Genomic DNA, 24,339 nt, shown 5'->3' on the forward strand with positions numbered 1-24,339 from the left:
TGAGGCGATGCAACTTGGTTCCCAATAGGAAACCTTTCAGGCTGCTGGTGGAGGTATTGTTTTGTGGTGCACATTTACATGGGATGAAATGGAGGGCTATCATACATATGCCACTCTCATTCACTGTAAACTAATAAATGAATCCAATACTTCATAAAGTGCATCCATTTTGAAACCTACAGCATTGTACAAGTGGACTGTATCTTTTGTCAGACTCGTGTCCAATGAATCTATATGAGCAATCGTTGTGCTGTTGCTGTTACGGTACAGAATGGCTCAGTAACAATTTCAGTTTAGTATAGAGTGCAGCTGTCTTCAGGTCGAAATGAGACACTACCATGAATAGGTCAATGTATCCAATTTAACAGCTCATGAGTGTACAAGTCTTACCTCAGCATTTCCATCCACATTTGAGTTTAGTTTTTCTGCCCTCAGCTGCCTTTTAGCTTCTTCTATTTTTTGATATTCTTCAATGATTGATTTATGTTCTGATGGATCATAGCCAGCCCAACGATCTCGTTTGCCATCATAATCCATGGATAACTCAGGCTGAATAAATTCATCAGGGGCAATGTTTGTACCTAGAAAGAATTAAAAATAATTCATTTGATAGATTTTGTAACAGTAAATAATTTTTCAAATGTAGCTTATGGTTACGTGATAATAAGCAAAATTGTTTCACGCTTTAATGCACTTCATACACGATGGGAAAAAATCAAGTTACACAGTGTGATCCAAGTCATACAGCACTTATCTAATGCTGCACTGTCCACAGCTAACACTACTCATTCCTCTTACTTAGCAATGACAGAAGATGCAAATGCTTTGCTTTACTTTGTGTTACTGACTCGCCTAAACAGGATCAAAATCACAAGGACAGCATGTGCTGCAAATTACACTTTTGAGTAGATGGCTACTGAGCCTTCTTGTGACTAATCAAACAACTTGCCACTTTATTCACTGATCAACTTAATTGTTAACTGCCTTGTTATGGGCAAAACACCACAATTTATGGAGACTGTGTTGCTAATATTTCAAGTTGTACAGAACACTTGCAGCTGCAAATACTTGCAAGACTATAGTAACTATGGCTTGTCTGCTGAGCTGCTTTAAACTGTAACAGATTCCTCGTATCAACTACCACATATAACTTGCTTATAAAAAATGGGGTTTAGTAGACTTTTTTATAAGTCTGTGGAGAGACACTTATTTTATTACTTGTAAGGAGGATGTTAAAATCTACAACTAACACAAGGCAGTGGAAGCAGATTCTCTACTTATAATTTTTTAAAAACTGGCTTTCTCCTTCCTTACAATCTGACGCCATTTGTTTACGAATGGAGAAAGAACAGAAAGTGAATAACTGTAGTTAAAAAGGCAACAACAGCTAATGTTCCAGATATTTAGTTGTAAAACAATCTGCTTGTAAAAGTTACATGTTAAGTAAGATACAATCTAAGCAGTGGAATTATCATTAGCCCACATTGGAGAGCATTAGAATGGATAGATGTGCTGGTGCTCCATTTATGAAGCTGCTGGAGAGTACTGTGCCTCCAAGTTTTACAATAAAAATTTCTTTTCTAAAGCTACATCCACATGTGCTACTACCTCCATTACATTAAGTAAAATGTGGAGCTTTGCTATGTGAACTCGATGACTGTAATATGGACTCAAAAGTAAAGTAATGCCACCACATGCCATGTGGAAGTAGTCTTTGTACGAATTACAAATTTTCACACATTTTTTTGTACACAGCGCAACACAAAATCCTTTTCTTTCATCAACAGTACTACATAAAAAAAATGGTTCAAATGGCTCTGAGCACTATGGGACTCAACTGCTGTGGTCTTAAGTCCTCTAGAACTTGGAACTACTTAAACCTAACTAACCTAAGGACATCACACACATCCATGCCCGAGGCAGGATTCGAACCTGCGACCGTAGCGGTCGTGCGGTTCCAGACTGAAGCGCCTTTAACTGCGCGGCCACTCCGGCCGGCTAGTACTACATCAATAAGGGAAGGTTACCCATCTCTCCTTCCAATCCTGCCTGTACATAAGTTGCTCCCTTTGCTAAATACTAGAGCTTTAAAGATGGGAATGAAATACAGCACAGTTACCTGTAAATGATTTCTTGAGGATTTAAATGCAATGAGGAAGCAAAAACTTTGAATGCAATCCAACTGATACCATAAATTAATAATGTAAGAGGTACTGAGAAAGACAGCAGTATCCATTAGATGATGAGTTACTTAAACACAAATTATCTAATGAATATATAGGAAAAATTGAAAATTTGTGTAAGATTGGGACTCTAACCCCGAATTTGCAAACATTCACCTTATAGGTGAAGGAGTGTGGCCTACCATGCTGCAAGCAATATTATGAAATGCATTAAATGTACTGAAAAGCAATGAACGGATCAATGGAGATTTCATCAATAATATGCAAGGACATGGAATGATACCCGTGAAATCTTTTCAGACATGCTGAACCTGCAATATTGTCACGTAGAAGAAGGTGTAAGCAGATGAATGACGAACACTAACTTAACGAAGGTTTATTCAGCACTTGCACATACAAGAGTGCGGAGCGAACTGCCTCCGGCCAGAAAACATATGATATATATACAGCTACAGAACATTCCAGTACAATGATTCTTGCCATCTGTAGATACTTCTAGAATGTACTCTAACTGGATATAGAAATTAAAATTTTACAGTTCAGTTTTGAACTCGCGACACTCCATGCAACAGTCTAGTGTCATAACCACTACACTACGGCAACTGTGCTACTCACAAGGGAACCTCCCCATCGCACCCCCCCCCCCCCCCTCAGATTTAGTTATAAGTTGGACAGTAACTAGGCCTTGAAAAACTGAACGCAGATCAATCGAGAAAACAGGAAGAAGTTGTGTGGAACTATGAAAAAAATTAGTAAAATATACAAACTGAATAGTCCATGTGCAAGATAGGCAACATCAAGGAGAATGTAAGCCAAGGAGCGCCGTGGTCCCGTGGATAGCGTGAGTAGCTGCGGAACGAGAGGTCCTTGGTTCAAGTCTTCCCTCGACTGAAAATTTTACTTTCTTTATTTTCGCAAAGTTATGATCTGTCCGTTCGTTCATTGACGTCTCTGTTCACTGTAATAAGTTTAGTGTCTGTGTTTTGCGACCACACCGCAAAACCATGCGATTAGTAGATGAAAGGACGTGCCTCTCCAATGGGAACCGAAAACATTTGATCGGAAGGTCATAGGTCAACCGATTCCTCCACAGGAAAACACATCTGACATATTCTATACGACACTGGTGACGGCATGTGCATCACATGACAGGAATATGTTGTCGACCCACCTAACTTGTACACTTAGCGAATGGGTAAAAAGATTCTTCTACCTTGCCCCATTTAGGTTTTCCTGTGGATGTGATAATCACTCCCAAAAAAGTGATGAAAACTTAAGAGTTTGTCACATAAACTGAAAATAAAAAAATAAACTTTTCACTCGAGGGAAGACTTGAACCTAGGACCTCGCGTTCCGTAGCTGCTCTCGCTAACCACGGGACCACGGCGCTCCTTGTTCATTTGTCCTTGATGTTGCCTATCTTTCCATGGACTACTCAGTTTGTATATTTTACTAATTTTTTTCATAATTCCATACAACTTCTTCCTGTTTTCTCAATTGATCTGTGTTCAGTTTTTCAAGGCCTATCCACTGTGCAGACTTATAACTAAATCTGAGGGGGGTGCAATGGGGAGGTTCCCTTGTCAGCTTCTTCTGTGACAATATAATGAATATCCAGTAACCATTAGAAATTAGTGTTAGACCAGGAATCAAACCCAGATTTCTAACTTAACATAAGTAATTGCCCTACCGATTATGCAAACTCATTTCACGTATGTGGCGGCCCACAGACTGTTTCCCTAGTGGTATTGCTCCCACTATTTAGAACTGCTCTATTTACAATAAGATTACTTGCAACTGCTTCAAGGAGAAAATCCATAGGTTTTCATTCCATTTCATACCTGATGTAAACGGCCTCCAAGTATTTCATCAACACAAACAGATAGGTTATTGGATGATGGAGCAGTCAAAAGTTTCTGGTTTCCCCCCCCCCCCCCCTCCCCTCTCCATACACTTATTTCCTTATGTCGGTCAGAATTCAGGATGAGCTTATATTTATTAAATTAGTCAGAAATTGGTCCCAGTGCATCATCATGTTACTTGCCATTTTGCAATTGCCATATTTCACTGTGACCAAAAACAACAGGGGACTGCCACACATGCAGCCTACTGATTCACGAAAAGCTGAAGAGTAACACCTCATCAACGGTGAGGTCAATACACACACAGCATTAAGTCAGTTGAGGCAGATGGGATTTGAACTGAACTATGGTGTTGTGAATAGAACCATCCCAGCAGTCACCTGAAATGATTTCGGGAAATCAGAACAAAAAACGAATATCTTACTGGATATGAGTCCAGCGCCATAATCACTGTGTTGTGTTGCTTTGTTTTTGAAAGTAAACAGGATGTTCTGCTATTTAGAGACAGTACATCCCCTGTGTAACAGCAAGTAGAATTAACGGAAGACAGTTCAGAATTGATAAGCAAAATTAATTTCGCTCATAGAGATCAGAATTGATGAGCAAAATTAATTTTGCTTATCAATTTTGAACTCTTTCATCTAAGACTTAATTCTGTTACTCGCATGGCAGAATTCACAAGAGATGCAGCAATTTCTTGTCTGTGATGCCAAAGGCAACCTGTCTCTCATCACATGATGGCTTCTTCTTACAGTAACACACACACACACACACACACACACACACACACACACACACACACAGCACATGATGGTAGAAAAGTCACCTCCCTCAGTACAGTCATAATTTCTAATACCTTTTTAGCTGTCTGATTGGAAAGGACTATCTTCCTCAGTGCATAGTGGCTCCTTTCCTTGTGTGGTCTGAGAGCTATCCCTTAAGCATACTTGTTGGGTGTAGGTGACTGTAATGGATGTGTGCATAGCATTATGCCATGCTTGTGTTAAAAGATGGAGAGAAGGAAGGAGGTGAAACCTAGGGCCAGAACATAGTTTACACCTCTGAAATAGCACCAAAAGAGTTGCCAAGCTTAACATTCCCATCCAATGGATGGATTGCCATCAGCAGTCATATACCCTCACTCCTGGAGACCTGCAGTGTAGTCTGGAAATTAACACAAGACATTGCCACAAAGTCTGGTGCCCAGAAACTACACACCATTGTCTGTTTTCCTTTGCCTGCCAAATGTTATCAATGACAAATTCTTCCATCATCACCATTCATGAGGACCAGGTGTTCAAAGTATTTACTTGGTCTATATTCCCAATGAAACTGCAGTTTAAGGATCATTTACATGGACTACGAAGATATATCATAACCAAAATTATCTGTACATTCAACTAGGTTATCACCATCCTCAACTATGCATTTCAAGAGGAACAGCAAGCATTTCTGTAAGTAAGTGAATGAACAATTTAAACTTCATACAAACAGGTAGCCACATTTATACACGTGTGTGCGAGGGAGAGGAGAGCTTATGCAAATCTAGTGCTCCATATTTCTGGTGATTGCATGTAAGTCTGAAATACTTTATTAGCACTCATGGCTCCTAAATAAAATGAGACTGCAGTTTCAAACTGGCTGTCATGGTACAAGTATCTATAAGATTGAGACACTGATAAAGTACGAAATCTCTTCTGATAAATTAATAATCTGCAAAACTGTGGGATGAAAAATCTTTGTGCAACTGTTTAGACATGTTTCCAACTTTGTATCTCTGAAAACAGATCATGATCTGTGACTGAAGAACAGTTTATTGAGCCCAAAATCTTTACTAATCATTTTACACGAGCTACATGTGGAGATATCCTGGACAATGAGAGACTGCAAAACATTCCTTTGACCACAACAGGCACCACCTTGCTGCATGACGGAATCCATGCACTTTACTTCTGTGAGAGATCAGACAGTTAAAAATCTAACACTAGCATATAAATCATGTTCAACAGCTACCAAAATTACTACACTTTACTCTGTTAGATGGCTTTGTGTAGTGATGGGCAAGAAATGACATCTGCACAGAAAAGATTACATACATATGACAACTTAAGTCACATAATTAGGGATAGTGCCAAAGTCACTAAAGGACACCAACACACCCTCACAAGGACACCACATGACAACTAGATTTTTGTAACTTTTTATATTTATGATATGTGACGTTCAGAACTAATACCAATCACCCAAAGCCTTTCAATGCACATCTAAAAAAACTGAGCTTGATTTCTTTGAGGCATTTTAATACCACAAAGTCGAGGGGATTTCAGGAGAGACCGTATGGCTCAAATGGAAGCCAGAATGAGAGTGAAGAGATGCAGTGGAGTGTGCGCTGATATGTAACTTCCTGGCAGATTAAAACTGTGTGCCAGACCGAGACTCAAACTCGGGACCTTTGCCTTTTGCAGGCAAGTGCTCTATCATCTCTGCAATATCCTTTCTTCCAGGAGTGCTAGTTCTGCAAGGTTCACAGTAGAGCTTCTGTGAGGTTAGGAAGGTAAGAGATGAGGTACTGGCAGGATTGAAGTCGTGAGGGCGGGTCATGAGTCGTGCTTTGGAAGCTCAGATGGTAGGGCACTTGCCCGCGAAAGGCATAGGTCCCGAACTCATGTCTCGATCCGGCACACAGTTTTAATCTGCCAGTAAGTTTCAATTGGAAGCATTTGCGAGTTGTGAATAGATCTCTGGTTCATATCTCCCTAAGGTTTTTTTGTTTCATCTTTTTTCTGTTTAATTTCAATACTTACATCATATAAACATAAAATTCATTAAATACAGGGTGATCAATCATTAACATAACAGCTTTTGCAGCATGTGGCCAGCCAGCAAGGTTGGCTGCTGTGCCCTCAACGCAGGTGACAGGAAGTCTGCAATAAATATAGTACAGTTTGTCGTGTCACTTATTTTTAATATAGATAACAAACACTTAAAAAGAAAAGTAAATTACTCATATATATTACACAACGAGGTGCTGGAACTGCCTCCCTTCATTGTTCAAGAATTTCTGACACCCGCTTAGGAAACTGCTCATTACAATCTGTAGTTTCCCTGAGAAATTTCTTGATGAATGTTATAGTTCATCTGAAGTAAGTCAGTATGATTCATACACTTTCTCATTTAATGCTCCTACCCCCAAGACACATTAATTGCAGGGGATTAAATCAGGGGAGGCCATATGTTGTTAGTGATAACTATCTAGAAACACATCACAAATTTACTGTAATGAGAGGTTGGCTGTATGTGTTATTGCAGAGTCCTACTGTAAGGTCGTGAAAGCATGTTCTCTCTCAATTAATTGGGGGAGGGGAGGGGGGAGGAGGAGGAGAAGAGCCACAAAATGTTTTCCAGATCTCTCACTGTTGTTTCCTGGGCAAAAAAAGGCCATTATTCTCTCACTGCTAATAGTGCACCACACTACTATTTTTTGATCATGTGGGATTAGGCTTTTCAGAACTCCGGTAAGAGTTATTTTGTAAATTAATTTATTCATTTAGGTGGAACCATGATTTGTCTGAAAAGAAAGTTAGGGGAGGTTAATTTTCCTGTCATGCACACTATAAAAAACCCATTCACAAAACTGTAACTTTGTTGCACGGTCACCCAGTTTAACTTCTTGCACTGCTGTTACTTTATAGGGCTTTCAGTATCTTTGTAGACATTTGAACAGACCCATAGAAAATTTCCATTTGTTGAGAAAGACGTCTAACTGATTTTCTATGAGACCTTACCAAAGCATGCCCAATTTTACCCAGAGTTTATCCTGTAGTACTGTACATGATTTTCTATGTTTTCTGTCAAGAACACTTCCCCTTTCGTGAAATTTATTTATCAATCGGTAAATCTTACTTCAATTAGGAACTTTAACATAACGAAATTGATCTCTAAATAATCTTCTTACAGCAGGCACTGATTCTGTACACACATATGAATCACAAATGAATACTCTTTGGCCAATAGAATACTTTTATTCCACCATTTCATTGAAACACTTTCATTCACTAGACTGTATTGTGTCGCCTAAAGGCGACAACATGTTACTGTATGCTTGACAAGCACACTTGCACAAGCATGCACGAACTCCTCATGCCTCCACATAGTTCCAGCAAGTATAAACAGACCCAACTACAGGGTCATCAGTCCCTTTTTCATCAAGCAAACAAGTCTCACGGTAAAACAACCAAAACAAAGGAATTTGAGGAAGTAAAAGGGGGTAAAACTAATGGGGAACTACATTGAAAGAGAAAACAAAAGAAGGGGGAAGTGTACACAAAAAGGAAAGGCAGAGGAAGGTATTAAAATCATAGCAGATGACAGATTGGCTGACCACAAGGATAAAAAAGGATGAGCTAGCCACTCTGCAATGTACTAAAATCGCCAGCCTAAAAGACAAGGTGAGAAGAACACCCATTGGAAAAAGACAAACATTACGGTAAACAAACTGCAAAGAAAGATTGATGAAGAGATAAAAGGGAGGGAGGGTGGAGGCCTGGAAAAGAAGGCCAGGTGCCGAACCATAGATAGTATGATAAACACCCCTCCCCCTTTCACGAATAAAACATAAAACTAAATCAGCCATTGGGGTATTATCGCACAACACTGCTGGCAGAGTGCTGGGAAGGTTAAAAGTCTGCTGCAGAGTGGCTAGAAATGGGCTGGTCAACAAGAGGTGGACGGCAGTTATAGGGAGCTACAGCGACACCGAGCTGGCTCCTCACGACGGAGGTGGTGACCCTGTGTCAGCTAAGTATGGCCAATGTGGAGCCGGCAAAGGTCAACAGAGTCCCTGCGAGTGGCTCGCATGGATGACCGCCACGCATTCATTGTCCCCTTGATAACATTAGGTGTGTTTGGTGTACTGAGTGTGTGCCATTCAGAATCCCACATCGCGAAAACTTTGCAGGAGAAGACCAATTGGAGATCAATGTCCGGCAGGCCGATCTCCTGAGTTGGTTCACCGGTACCCTGTTTGGCCAGGATGTCAGTAAGTTCATTGCCCAGTATCCCGACATGTCCTGGAGTCACTGAAGGTCACCAAATGTCCGCTGTTCCCGAAGGCATAAAAAGACTCCTGGATAGTCATTACCAAAGAATGTCGAGGGAAGCACTGGTTGAGAGCTTGCAGGCTGCTTATGGAGTCACTACACATGACAAAGGACTCAACGGCGCAGGAGCGGATATGCTCAAGAACGCAATAGATGACTACCAACTCTGCAGCGAAAACACTGCAGCCACCCGGCAAGGAGCGCTGTTCAATATAGCCAACTTTAGCGTAAGCAAAGCCAACAAGACTGTCGAACATTGACCATTTGTGTAAACAATTACTGAGACCTCAAACTCGCTGAGAAGAGAGAGAAAATGCCAGTGGAGGGCCTTATGTGGAACGGAGCCTTTTGAGCCTTGTGATAGGTCCAGCCAAAGCTGTGACTATACATGGAGGTGTACGTAAGTGGACCTGCAGGAAAGATGGTGGAGGGGAAGCGTCGAGGTTATTAAGAAGCAAACGGACACGGACAGCGAGGGGATTCCAGTTCTGGGCTGCCGTTGTGGGAGATGGATCCCCATGTTAGGGAATAGAAGATGGTAATTTGGATGACAAGGCAAACTATGAATGTGGGCGATATAATTTGCAAGCAGTAGTTGCCACCAGAGCTCCAATGGAGGAATGCCAGCTTCCACAAGGAGGCTGTTCATGTGACTCATTCGGATGGCTCCTGTTGCAAGGTGAACTCCACAGTGGTGGATAGGGTCCAGCAGACATAGTGCAGAGGGCAATGCTGAACCATACACCAGGCTCCCATAGTCAATACAAGACTTTATGAGGGCTTTGTATAGCTGCAGCAGTGTGGGACAATCAGCACGCCAACTGGTGTGGCTCAGGTATCAAATAATATTAAGAGCTCCCAGCACCTGTCCTTACGCTGACAAAGATGGGGAAGCCAAGTTAAGCGGGTATCGAAGACCAGTCCCAAAAAGCGGTAAGTACCCACTACATCTAATAGTTGGTCATCGAGGTAAAGTACTGGATGGGGCCGGACAGTACGATGACGACTGAAGTGCATGACTCAAGTATTGGCGGCTGAAAACAAAGCCGTGAGCAAGGGCCCATGACTGCACCTTCTGTATAGCTCCCCGCAGCCAGCATTCAGGCACAACAATAGAAGAGGAGCAGAAGGAGATACAAAAATCATCAACATTTAGGAAGGGAGATACTGACGACCCTACTGCTGATGCGAGACCACTGATGGGAATTAAAAAGAGGAGGACATTCAGGACTGAGCCCTGCGGGACCCCATTCTTATGTACAGGGGGTGCACTGTCAGATGTACTGACATTGAGCTCTGAAAGCGCAGAGCGACAAAAATTTCTGTATAAAAATCTGGAGCAGGCCCCGGAGCCCACTCATGCAGAGTAGCGAGCATGTGGTTTTGCCAAGTGGTATCATAGGCCTTCGTCAGGTCGAAAAAGAAGGCAATAAGGTGTTGTCGCCAGTAAAAGGTCGATTGAATGGCAGACTCCAGGTGCACCAAGATGTCGATGGTGGAGTACCCTCGGCAAAAACTGCCCTGGAACAGAGCTAGAAGGCCCCAAGACTCAAGGAGCCAACACAACCGCTGGGTCACTACACGTTCAAACAGCTTGTACAAAATGTTAGCGAGGCTGACAGGATGATAGCTATCAACATCTAGTAGGTTCTTACTAGGCTTTAACACTGGGATGATGACACTTTCCCGCCACTGAGATGGGAAATTGCCATTGCGCCAGATGCGGTTCAAGAAAGCAGTGAGGAGGTGGAGCTAGGAATCCGCTGGCAGATGTTTAAGCATTTGTGAATGCATGCTATCTGGACCAGGGGATGCGTCAGGACAGTCGGCAAGGGCACTAAGAAATTTCCATGCACTGAAGGGAGCATTATATGGCTCAGGGTGGCGTGGAGGAAAAGGGAGGTGTTGTCGTTCCACCCGCTGTTTGAGGAGATGAAAGGTGGGATGGTAATTTATCAGACACATAATGCTTGGCAAGATGCTCTGCAATTACATATGGATCGGCAGATACGGCTCCATTTGTGGAAGTTCCAGGTACAACTGCAGATGTCTGATAGGGGTAAAGTTGACGGAGCTTGGTCCAAACCTGGGAATGGGAGGTTCATGTTCCAACGGTGGAGACTTAGCATTCCCAACACTCCCGCTTCCGTCGTCTGATGAGTATGTAGACCTAGGCATAGAGTTGTTTGAAGGCAATGAGGTTCTCCAGGGACAGATGGCACTTATGACATTGGAAGGCCCCCCCTCTGATAGCAGAAGGTAGAGGTCCAAGGGACCCCTTCCACATGAGAAGAACCAGAATAGGCTGTCGCTTCTCCGGCTGGGGGGGGGGGGGGGGGCTGGGGGGGATGCTCCCAAAGTAGAAGCTTTGGGAGCAACAGAGTAAGACATGACCCAGCCAGCTGGAGGGGGTTAAGATGGTTGGCCCTGAGGGCCCACAGGAGTAAGCTTAGATGACGGGAATATTGGCGTCATGGGTGGCAAAGCTGTCATAGTGGCAGCATAGGAAGACAGCATTCAAACAGGATTTAACCTTTCACATTTTAGTTTAACCTCGCAGTAAGACAGCCTGTCTAGGGTCTTGTATTCCATAATTTTCCACTCCTTTTGGAGTACTGTGCAATCTGGCATGCAGGGGGAGTGGTGCTCTTCTCAGTTGACACAAGTTGTAGTAGTAGTTGTTGTGGTCTTCAGTCCTGAGACTGGTTTGATGCAGCTCTCCATGCTGCTCTATCCTGTGCAAGCTTCTTCATCTCCCAGTACCTACTGCAGCCTACATCTTTCTGAATCTGCTTAGTGTATTTATCTCGGTCTCCCTCTACGATTTTTACCCTCCACGATGCCCTCCAGTACTAAATTGGTGATCCCTTGATGCCTCAGAACATGTCCTACCAACCGATCCCTTCTTCTAGTCAAGTTGTGCCACAAACTACTCTTCTCCCCAATTCTATTCAATACCTCCTCATTAGTTATGTGATCTACCCATCTAATCTTCAGCATTCCTCTGTAGCACCACATTTCGACAGCTTCTATTCTCTTCTTGTCTAAACTATTTATTGTCCATGTTTCACTTCCATGCAGTCTACACTCCATACAAATACTTTCAGAAACGACTTCCTGACACTTAAATCTATACTCTATGTTAACAAATTTCTCTTCTTCAGAAATGCTTTCCTTGTCATTGCCAGGCTACATTTTATATCCTCTCTACTTCGACCATCGTGAGTTATTTTGCTCCCCAAATAGCAAAACTCCTTTACTACTTTAAGGGTCTCATTTCCTAATCTAATTCCCTCAGCATCACTAGACTTAATTCGACTACATTCCATCATCCTCGTTTTGCTTTTGTTGATGTTCATCTTATACCCTCCTTTCAAGACACTGTCCATTCCGTTCAACTGCTCTTCCAAGGCCCTTGCCGTCTGACAGAATCACAACATCATCGGCGAACCTCAGTTTTTATTTCTTCTCCATGGATTTTAATACCTACTCCAAATTTTTCTTTTGTTTCCTTTACTGCTTGCTCAATATACAGATTGAATAGCATCGGGGAGAGGCTACAACCCTGTCTCACTCCCTTCCCAACAACTGCTTCCCTTTCATGTCCCTCGACTCTTATAACTGCCATCTGGTTCCTGTACAAATCGTAAATAGCCTTTCGCTCCCTGTATTTTACCCCTGCCACCTTCGGAATTTGAAAGAGAGTATTGCAGTCAACATTGTCAAAAGCTTTCTCTAAGTCTACAAATGCTAGAAACGTAGGTTTGCCTTTCCTTAATCTTTCTTCTAAGGTAAGTCGTAGGGTCAGTATTGCCTCACGTGTTCCAACATTTCTACAGAATCCAAACTGATCTTCCCTGAGGTTGGCTTCTATCAGTTTTTCCATTCGTCTGTAACGAATGCGCGTTAGTATTTTGCAGCTGTGACTTATTAAACTGATAGTTCGGTAATTTTCACATCTGTCAACACCTGCTTTCTTTGGGATTGGAATTATTCTATTCTTCTTGAAGCCTGAGGGAATTTCGCCTGTCTCATACATCTTGCTCACGAGATGGCAGAGTTTTGTCAGGACTGGCTCTCTCAAGGCTGTCAGTAGTTCTAATGCATTTTTGTCTACTCCCGGGGCCTTGTTTCAACTTAGGTCTTTCAGTGCACTGTCAAACTCTTCATGCAGTATCATATCTCCCATTTCATCTTGATCTACATCTTCTTCCATTTCCATAATATTGTCCTCAAGAACATCGCCCTTGTATAGACCCTCTATATACTCCTTCCACCTTTCTGCTTTTCCTTCTTTGCTTAGAACTGGGTTTCCATCTGAGCTCTTGATATTCATGCAAGTGGTTCTCTTTTTGCCAAAGGTCTCTTTAATTTTTTCCTGTAGGCAGTATCTATCTTCCCCCTTGTGAGATAAGCCTCTACATCCTTACATTTGTCCTCTAGCCATCCCTGCTTAGCCATTTTGCACTTCCTGTCGATCTTGTTTTTGAGATGTTTGTATTCCTTTTTGCCTGCTTCATTTACTGCATTTTTGTATTTTCTACTTTCATCAATTAAATTCAGTATTTCTTCTGTTACGCAAGGATTTCTACTAGCCCTCGTCTTTTTACCTACTAGGTCCTCTGCTGCCTTCACTACTTCATCCCTCAAAGCTACCCATTCTTCTTCTACTGTATTTCTTTCCCCCATTCCTGTCAATTGTTCCCTTATGCTTTCCCTGAAACTCTGTACAACCTCTGGTTCTTTCAGTTTATCCAGGTCCCATCTCCTTAAATTCCCACCTTTTTGCAGTTTCTTCAGTTTTAATCTACAGTTCATAACCAATAGATTGTGGTCAGAGTCCACATCTGCCCCTGGAAATGTCTTACTATTTTAAACCTGGTTCCTAAATCTTTGGCTTACCATTATATAATCTATCTGAAACCTTTTAGTATCTCCAGGGTTCTTCCATGTATACAACCTTCTTTCATGATTCTTGAACCAAGTGTTAGCTATGATTAAGTTATGCTCTGTGCAAAATTCTACCAGGCAGCTTCCTCTTTCATTTCTTAGCCCCAATCCATATTCGCCTACTACATTTCCTTCTCTCCCTTTTCCTACCGTCGAATTCCAGTCACCCATGACTATTAAATTTTCGTCTCTCTTCGCTACCTGAATGATTTCTTTTATCTCATCATACATTTCATCAATTTCTTCATCATCTGCAGAGCTAGTTGGCATATAAACTTGTACTACTGTAGTAGGCGTGGGCTTCGTGCCTATCTGGGCCACAATAATGCGTTCACTATGCCGTTTGTAGTAGCTTATCCGCACTCATATTTTCCTATTCATTATTAAAGCTACTCCTGCATTACCCCTATTTGATTTTGTATTTATAAACCTGCATTCACCTGACCAAAAGTCTTGCTCCTCCTGCCGCCGAACTTCACTAATTCCCACTATATCTAATTTAACCTATCCATTTCCCTCTTTAAATTTTCTAACCTACCTGCCCAATTAAGGGATCTGACATTCCACGCTCCGATCCGTAGAACGCCAGTTTTATTTCTTCTGATAACAACGCCCTCTTGAGTAGTCCCGCCCGAAGATCCGAATAGGAGACTATTTTACCTCCAGAATATTTTACCCAAGAAGACGCCATCATCATTTAATCATACAGTAAAGCTGCATGGCCTCGGGAAAAATTACGGCTGTAGTTTCCCCTTGCTTTCAGCCATTCGCAGTACCACAACAGCAAGGCCGTTTTGGTTAGTGTTACAAGGCCACATCAGTCAATCATCCAGACTGCTACCCCTGCAACTACTGAAAAGGCTGCTGCCCCTCTTCAGGAACCACACGTTTGTCTGGCCTCACAACAGATACCTCTCCGTTGCGGTTGCACCTACAGTACAGCTATCTGTATCGTTGAGGCATGCAAGCCTCCCCACCAACAGCAAGGTCCATGGTTCATGGTGGGATGGTAAGTCAAACCATAAAATGGGTCCTGAACTTATAGGGCTGGAAAGTGGGAGACTCCATTCAGTCGCCTTTTACAACAGGCAGTAATACCTGAGGCCTATTCTAACCCCGGAGGCTCAAGCGCGCTTGTAAAAAGAATCAGTTTGTTTATTAGAAAATGTTGAGCTCAGATAACAATGTTCTAGCTTTGGTGTAGTGATTAAAAAAAAAAAAGCCAAGGAGAAAATAAGAAATGTGGAGAAAAGAGTTTAACTATTGCAGTAGCGATGGTATGGAAGCAGTCTCTCTCTCTCTCTCTCTCTCTCTCTCTCTCTCTCTCTCTCTCTCTCTCTCTCCCCCCCCCCCTCCAAGTAATAACTTATTCTTCAACTGTATCTACATTACAGTACAACCTTTGTAGATAACATAATTTAACAGGACCAAATAAAAATTTTAAAAAATCAAATCACTAAACAAATGCTTGATTGCTAGCACAAGCAAGCATAATCTATATTAAATCACGCATCAAGCTGCTTGCGCAAATTTATTCCACTCTCCGTCAAGCATGCTTGGGCAAGCACACTTGCACAAGCATGTAGTTACATGTGTGGCCGCCTTAAATGTGTGCTACCTGTGAAAATGAAGGCCTTACAGTGGAGGGGAAATATACCCTCTGCCAGTGTGGTTGCCAGCAGGGCAACAAAATCCCGCATCTGATGATTGCTTTATACTTGATCAAACTGTATATGCTCATTAACACATACCTAATCATCACTTTTTATGAAAAATCTACACCACCTTGTTTCTAACTGACTAGCAAACATGTATCTTAAAAAAGATCATTAATAATTTTTTTAAATTTAAACTATCTTTATTTACAATCTAAAAGTAGATAATTAAGAACTATTTGCAATATGTGCAATATTTATTTACAAAGAAGATTAAGTACATTTTTCATAAAAATTATGATTAGAGACATGTTAATTAGCATATATTTGATGAATTTTATTTTTAAACTATTTAGTGGGAAAAAAAAGAAAGAACAGTGGGACTATACTGAGATTCGAACCAGAGGTTCGCTGATTACCCAGCCAGCATTCTCTTACACTACCAAGTGAGCCAACGTCAAAATCACCTTACTTTAATTCACTTAAATTACTTGGAAAACTTCAAAGTCAATTTTCTCAAAAACTGTGCAGCATTTCATCTGGGTGTTGATATTTGAGTTCTGAACTTCATGTACCATAAACATAAAAAAAATTACAAATATCCAACTGTAGGCTGGTCTCCTTGTTAGAAGTGAACATACCTGAATATTCTATTAAGTTCAGAGGAAGGTTTTTTAAATTTTAATTCACAACATTATGAGTTTTTGTGTTCTGCTTCAATAAAAATTTTAATTAAAAAATAAAAAACTAGACACAAATGTACATCAATGTTTAACTCTGGCCTATCCATCCTTCTACCACCTGAAATATTTCCATTCCTTCTGGGATGAGAGCGGTTGGGATGGGGGACGGGGTGAAATCTGCAGCGAGAATCTGCACATTTTGATGCAGGACATAGCATTTCATGTACGACAAGAAGGAACACAAAAAGAATTCCAGAATGAATTTTCTCACTCTGCAGTGGAGTATGCGCTGATATGAACCTGGCAGATTAAAACTGTGTCCTGGACTGGGACTCTCAATACAGGACATTTGCCTTTTGCGGGAAAATGCTCTACCAACTGAACTACCCAAGCAAAACTTATGGCCTGTCTCCACAGATATGCTTCCATCACTACCTTGTCTTCTAACTACCAGATGTGGTATTCGCAGAAGTGAAGCTTTGATGGATTGTGAGCCATAATTGGGTAGCTCAGTCAGTACAGCACTTGCCCTTAGAAGGCAAAGCTCCCGGGTTCAATTCCTGGTCTTTTACAGTTTTAATGTGCCAGGAAGTTTCACGAAAACAATAATTTACTTTATTTTTTGCGATACCTAATTTTTAATGTGCCAGGAAGTTCCACGAAAACAATAATTTACTTTATTTTTTGCGATACCTAATTTTTAATGTGCCAGGAAGTTCCACGAAAACAATAATTTACTTTATTCTTTGTGATACTGTATTTACCTGAATACAAGACGATCCCGAAAATAAGACAAGCCCTCACCCCCATCCTTTTTTTCTTTTTTAAAAAAAAAAGGCTACTTGAGAAAAATTATTTCTGAACTTTATTGGTGTAAGGTATCTGCCTGAAAAGTTAATATTACACTTATTTTCAACTTGCGCAATTTATTGATGCCTACATTTTGACAATACAAGGGGAAATAAGATAAACAAAACAAAATTGTTTACATTAATTTTTATCTTCACTGTCTTTTTAGTCCAGCCTGTCATCACCATTTTTAACCATCAATGCCATCATCCTAACAGAACAGCTCTGTATAGTTCCCCCCCCCCCCCCCCTCTCCCTCCATTATCACAAATATTTTGCTGTTTCTTCCAAATTTGTTGAAATTACTTTTTTCTTCTTCTTCTTCTTCTTCTTCTTTTTTTTTCAAAAAACCACACAATGGATTTCGCTTCAATACTGGCATGAGAATGTTACAATGGCTTTTGCTACAAAACTTATTGTCTTCCCCCAACTGTCTCATTGACTGCAGAACAAGTAGCTCACACACCCCCTACCATTTCTGTCATACCTCATGGTGACTGTTGACAACATTGCTGCCCAAAACACGTAAGTATGACCATCCCAATCTAAACTTTTAGCATCTCCTGCAGAAATGAATGCTATTGTTGAGTATTTGTCCAATTTCTAAAGTCAGTTCGATTCCAAATACAAATGGATTCAGGCCAACTGCAGTTTAAAGATGGTGAACATGGTAGGTGTTTATAAAAAGCCAAAGTACGCAATATAGATTCCCAAGGTTGGCAGCAAGACAAAATTAGTTCTCAGCCCACCACTCCTCTCCCCACACTCATTATAGTTCTCAGCCAATCTGGAGTCATTGTTCCCCGTCCAAGCCTTCTATAGTGCTGTTCCTGAGCAACAGCGAAACATAGACAGCAACATCTTCTAGGGTGTAGGTCATATGTAATAACAGCAACAAGACATAAATGAAAGATCACAATCATCATTCAGTCCAATTCTTGAACTTTTGTTCGCCCAGTGATCTAATGAGTTCTGTGGGTACAATGGGTCATTCCACTATAATTTATTCTTGTGATAACAATTGCAGTCAGTTTAATGTATTTTGCTTTGTTTGTTAGGCATTTAATTTGAGGTTAATTTTCTTTCTCATTTCATAAGAATGTAACAATCTTGTTCTTAGGTTTACAAAAAGCTATTGTCGTTTTCCCCCAGTACTTTAATACGTGAAAAGCGAACAAATCTCTCATTTGCAACTCACTTTGTAGATCATATTCAGAATCAAATATTGTTTTTGAAGGTCAATATTTTTGCCTTAGAATGCTACGTTCACTTGAAAAGTAAGCATAAATGTTTGTATATGCTATCCATTCAAGTATGAGAAATTTTACTTCAAGTCTGTTCAAATGAAACAAAAATATGGGAGTTGGCAGGATTGAGTACTATTTCCTTCTGTGTTTCACAAAACTGTTAACATTAGGCTGGGTTATAGAACACGCAACGAAAGTGTTGCCACAGCTAGTGACATACTGCAGTTGCCATGCAGTTGCATGTGTGAAACCTTTGTTTTTAGTGGCACAACTTAAGAGACGCTGCTTTTGTCACGCCATAAAAAGTTCAACTTGGTTGCAATTTGTTGCGCCACTTTCCTTCCACCACTGCTCCCTGGTCGCAGTATTTCGAAACACAAGAATTCTGTCGCAGTTATTGTGGAGTAATTGCTGATGTACTCTATATGGTTTCAGAGTGTGTGTGTGTGTGTGTGTGTGTGTGTGTGTGTGTGTGTGTGTGTGTGTGTCGCGCGCGTACAACTGATATGCCAACATCATTGGCTTCTCCGATTATGATTTGGCAGTTGTTCATAATCATTTCTTTCACTTTTTTTTATAATTTCAATAGTTAATGATGCACTGTGGCATTCAGGATAATCTTCACTGATTTCTCTGAAGAGTTGATACAACTTGTGATCCTTTGTTTCATTCATAGCAGACTCATAAAAAGCCATATTTCCTAGAATTTATAATATTCTTACACCAAAATTCAATACACAATCTCCGAGTCACTTTTATACAAAATAAGTAATAGCCAATACCACCAAAACATTACCTAGATAAAACTGAATGAATTTAATTAATAAAACATGTGAAATTACAAAATTCTCATTACTCCTTGAACACACCTCATATATTAATGTAAGCTAAACCGTAAACCAGCAAATTAGGACATAACAAATCTTTTCCTGTGAAGATATTTGGAAATTTCAACATTTAAATATTTTTTGGTAGCACAGAAAGCTCATTTTCATTTAAATTCAGAATTATTCTTAAAAATCAGGTTTGCCAAGATCGCTTGCAAAACCTGTTATTGGTTACTAGTTTCGAAACATCTGTGCTGTCATCATCGGATCTTTTAACGTATTAACAGGAGTGCATGATCTGTGGCATTACAAAATCCAATGATTACAGCACAGATTTGTCAAAACCAGTAACCAATCACGAGATTTACAAGCGGTCTCTGTGAACCTGTTTTTAACAATAACATAACAATTCAGATCGCCCGCAACAGTTGACACAATTGCATACATAAACACACTCAAAAAAAGTTATGTGATTGCCAATGTCAGTGCCAATGCCAATTCTTGCCAAGAACACTTCATGTACTTGGCATCACTATTCCATTAAGAGCATGAATGCAACTGCTAGGAAGACTGTCACTTCTCAGAAGTTCAAACTGTTCGCTTGTCCGAGATTCAATCCTAGATGCTTAGGATAGGGTCCTCCGGTTCTGACACAGTTAAAACACATTGTTTTACTCTTTCAAGTAGTATCAAATCTTTGAACTGACCTTAACATTTTCTTATTGATAGTGATTACAAATTACAGTTAGATCACAGTTCACTTGCACACTGGGGAAATAAATATACTTTCTAAATGAAACTTTTTTAGCTCAAACTATCACCACTGACAACTTATTTTTTTGATATTAACAGTTTACGCACACACACAATGAAGCTAGCTTTAGTGTTACCTATCATATAAATCATTGGCTATCCTGACGTCAAACACCAATTTAACTAGGCACCTTTTTCTTATCATGATCGAGGTAATATTACACTCGACTGGCCCCACATATTGACATTTTTATTCAAGAACAGGAAAAATAATAATTATCTTGTTATCGTTAAAAAAACTTTTGTATGTCTGGGTAAATGCAAATTGCTTTTGGAGGTGTGGTATTTGCTTAGAGATATTTAATCTTAAAAATATCTACCCTCTAGCACCAGAGTATTCTTGGATGTTCTCCACTGAAGACCCTTGTTATGGGTTTACTGGAGATTGGAAGGGTGTAAAAATAATGCTAATCCATGCGAAAAATTAGAATTTTTTATTTCAACTAAAATCAGTTTTTTACTCATCCACTTATTTTCTTATGAATATTCTTCAATGAACAACATTTAACTAATACACTAATTACACTGCATACTTTGCAAAAAATAAATTTACATACACTTCATAAAGACCATAGTCTAATTAAATCAGGCGATACTGAGGGTATTATATTACGAAAAGGGGCTCTTAATGTAGTAAATTAATTTTATTATTTGGGGAGCAAATTAAGTAATGACGGCCGGAGTAGAGAGAATGTAAAATGTAGACTGGCTATGGCAAGGAAAGAATTTCCGACAAAGAGAAATTTGTTAACATTGGGAACAGAGTTAAGACTTTTCGAAAAACATTTGTGTGGAGTGTAGCCATCTATGGATGTGAAACATGGACAATAAACAGTTTAAACAAGAAGAGAATGGAAGCTTCTGAAATGTGGTGCTACAGAAGAATGCTGAAGATTAGATGGGTAGACCATGTAACTAATGAGGAGGTACTGAATAGAATTGGGGAGAAGAAGAATTTTTGGCACAACTTGAAAAGAAGGGAACGGTGGGTAGGACACATTCTGAGGCATCAAGGGATCATCAATTTAGTATTGGAGGGAAGTGTGGAGGGTAAAATTTGTAGCGGGAGACCAAGAGATAAATACGCTAAGCAGATTCAGAGGGACGTAAGTTGCAGTAGTTATTCTGAGATGAAGAGGCTTGCACAAGATAGAGTAGCACAGAGAGCTGCATCAAACCAGCCTCTAGACTGAAGATCACCACCACCACCACCACCACCACCACCACCACCACCACAGCAGCAGCAGCAACAAACAACAACAACAGAGTATTTTATTTTGTACTATTTGTCTTGTTAAGTTTGTAGAGATATGAAAATAAGGAAGTATAACCATGTATAAGATATGAAATGCACTACACCAGAAAACAATGAAGCTAGAACAATTCAGGAAAAAAAAAAAAAATTAAATAAGTAAAGGAGATGTGCTGGAAACTCACTTTCTCCTGGCAGTTCACAGTCTGAAACTTAAAGATTGATTGACACTGAGGAGTGGTATGAATAAATTCTGGAATTTATGAATGGTTAAAATGAAGCTATTAATAGAACTTACTTGACTGGAATTAACACCTGCAATTAATTTAAAAAATTTAGGAGATACACCTAAAATTTGATAACAAATTTTCATTAATGACTACGGTTATCAGACATCAGCATTTATGAGACATGTCCTCATTTTATATGTTTAATGTAATGTCCACATACATTTTAACAATTTATGCTAATGTCCACATTTTTGAGTTTTGGGAATGAAGTTCTTTTCAGTTTTGTTTTCATCCCTTATCGTCAGCAATTTATGTACTTTTTACTTCGGTCATTGAATTACATAATTTGTTATTAGCTTAAAATTGATCTGTTGCACTCAGAAAACAGACAATATTCATTTATAATGCGTACAGATTAAGTTTCCACCTTTTTAGCTGTGAGACAGTCGCTTCAACCACAGGTAATAAATATATCTATGGTCAAAGGATATATGTGAGGTCTACATGCTCTTTGTTTTTGTGTCATGCATATGTTTTTGGCAAACTTTTTGATCCTCCAGCTGCACGTTTACTTTCCATATTCCATATTCGTCTTATTAGGTAAGTTTCGTGATTTTCAAAATATAGCTTACGGCACAGAAATATAGTTGTTTTGTAAGCAAAAAATTTTTCATGCGGTAGCTGAACAATGCATTTTGATGATTCTTTGTTTCACTTTCGTTTAAGGTAATTTCTCATCATATCAAAGAGAAAGTGTGGATTTACAAATAAACTCCGAGAAAAATGTCTGAACTTTCATCCTGGAAGAGTTCAATGTGAAGCAGAACGTCAGGTTTGTTGCCCAGGGATCTATGTATCTATAAAAGATGCTAGCAACCACTGGAATATTAAAATGATCCTCATTATAATTCATTTCTTTGATCACAGGAATGGAAGACTGCAAATTAAACTTCTTAATATAGAAAGTAGACCAAATGAAACTGCAGAAAATATTTCAACATGTATCACTGATATGCTTAACAGTTTAAAATTAAGGACAAATGTGTGGCGTTTGGTGCTGATAATTGCAACACAATGTTCGGTGGTATTAAAATAGGTGATGTAGTTAATGTACTTGCTAGCCTGAAGGGGAACTTCACATGGTATTGGTTGGAGTGGAATGCCGTAACTGTATTCAGCACAGAACTGACCTCCTTGAAATTGATTTACAGGGATTAATAATGAAGATATATAACCATTTTGAAATATATACTGTTGGTTTTGAGTCTCTAAAGAAATTCTGTGATATTGTCAAAATAGAGTACCAACAACTTCTCAGCCACAGCAAGACTCAATGGCTGTCACTATTTCCAACTATTCAGAGAACACAGATGTTTCCCACTCTGAAATCCTTCTTTCTGCTACAAAACAAACCTCCAACAGCCCTTAAAAACCTTTTTATGGGTCTTATCAATGACATATCTATGTCATATCCAATCTTTAGCTGGCATTTTTCATAATTATATTGGTAACTTAGAAATGGAAGAAAACTCCTTTACCTCTATAGATGTATTGGACTCCCTTCGTGGCATTCAACACAGAAAAGATGAAAATTTTATATCCTTGAATGTGGAAGAAAGATTATTTCGAATGGAAAAATTATGGTTATGCTTCGAAGATGAAGGATTTTTAAGGATACAGGGTACTTTTCCGGCTCAATATTACGTAAAAATCAACACCTATTTCTTTCAGGCACTGTTTATAATGTACACTACTGGCCATTAAAATTGCTACACCAAGAAGAAATCCAGATGATAAATGGGTATTCATTGGACAAATATATTACACTAGAACTGAATGTGATTACATTTTCATGCAATTTCGGTGCATAGATCCTGAGAAATCAGTACACAGAACAACCACCTCTGGCTGTAATAACGGCCTTGATACGCCTGGGCATTGAGTCAAACAGAGCTTGGATGGCGTGTACAGGTACAGCTGCCCATGCAGCTTCAACACACCACAGTTCATCAAGAGTAGTGACTGGCGTATTGTGACGAGCCAGTTGCTCGGCCACCACTGACCAGACGTTTTCAATTGGTGAGAGATCTGGAGAATGTGCTGGCCAGGGCAGCAGCCGAACATTTTCTGTATCCAGAAAGACCCGTACAGGACCTGCAACATGCAGTCGTGCATTATCCTGCTGAAATGTAGGGTTTCGCAGGGATTGAATGAAGGGTAGAGCCATGGGTCGCAACACATCTGAAATGTAACGTCCACTATTCAAAGTGCCGTCAATGTGAACAAGAGGTGATCGAGACGTGTAACCAATGGCACCCCATACCATCACGCCGGGTGATACGCCAGTATGGCGATGCTTCCAATGCGCGTTCACCGCGATGTCGCCAAACACAGATGCGACCATCATGATGCTGTAAACAGAACCTGGATTCATCCGAAAAAATGACGTTTTGCCATTCGTGCACCCAGGTTCGTCGTTGAGAACACCATCACAGGCGCTCCTGTCTGTGATGCAGCGTCAAGGGTAACCGCAGCCATGGTCTCCGAGCTGATAGTCCATGCTGCTGAAAATGTCTATCTGTTCGTGCAGATGGTTGTTGTCTTGCAAACGTCCCCATCTGTTGACTCAGCAATCGACACGTGGCTGCACGATCCGTTACAGCCATGCAGGTAAGATGCCTGTCATCTT

General features: G+C 40.2%; 1 protein-coding gene across 3 annotated transcripts in view; it reads right to left on the minus strand.

Annotated features, from left to right (window-relative positions):
• LOC124800765 (pre-mRNA-splicing factor Slu7) overlaps window positions 1–24,339 on the minus strand; it is a 68,038-nt gene that overhangs the window by 29,512 nt on the left and 14,187 nt on the right. For all 3 annotated transcript variants that reach the window (XM_047263021.1, XM_047263023.1, XM_047263022.1), the window contains exon 5: window positions 391–581. In XM_047263021.1, coding sequence (XP_047118977.1) covers window positions 391–581 — 191 coding nt within the window. The remainder of the gene's footprint in view (window positions 1–390; window positions 582–24,339) is intronic.

This window comes from Schistocerca piceifrons, chromosome 1 (assembly GCF_021461385.2).
Source record: "Schistocerca piceifrons isolate TAMUIC-IGC-003096 chromosome 1, iqSchPice1.1, whole genome shotgun sequence".
Lineage (NCBI taxonomy): Eukaryota > Metazoa > Arthropoda > Insecta > Orthoptera > Acrididae > Schistocerca > Schistocerca piceifrons.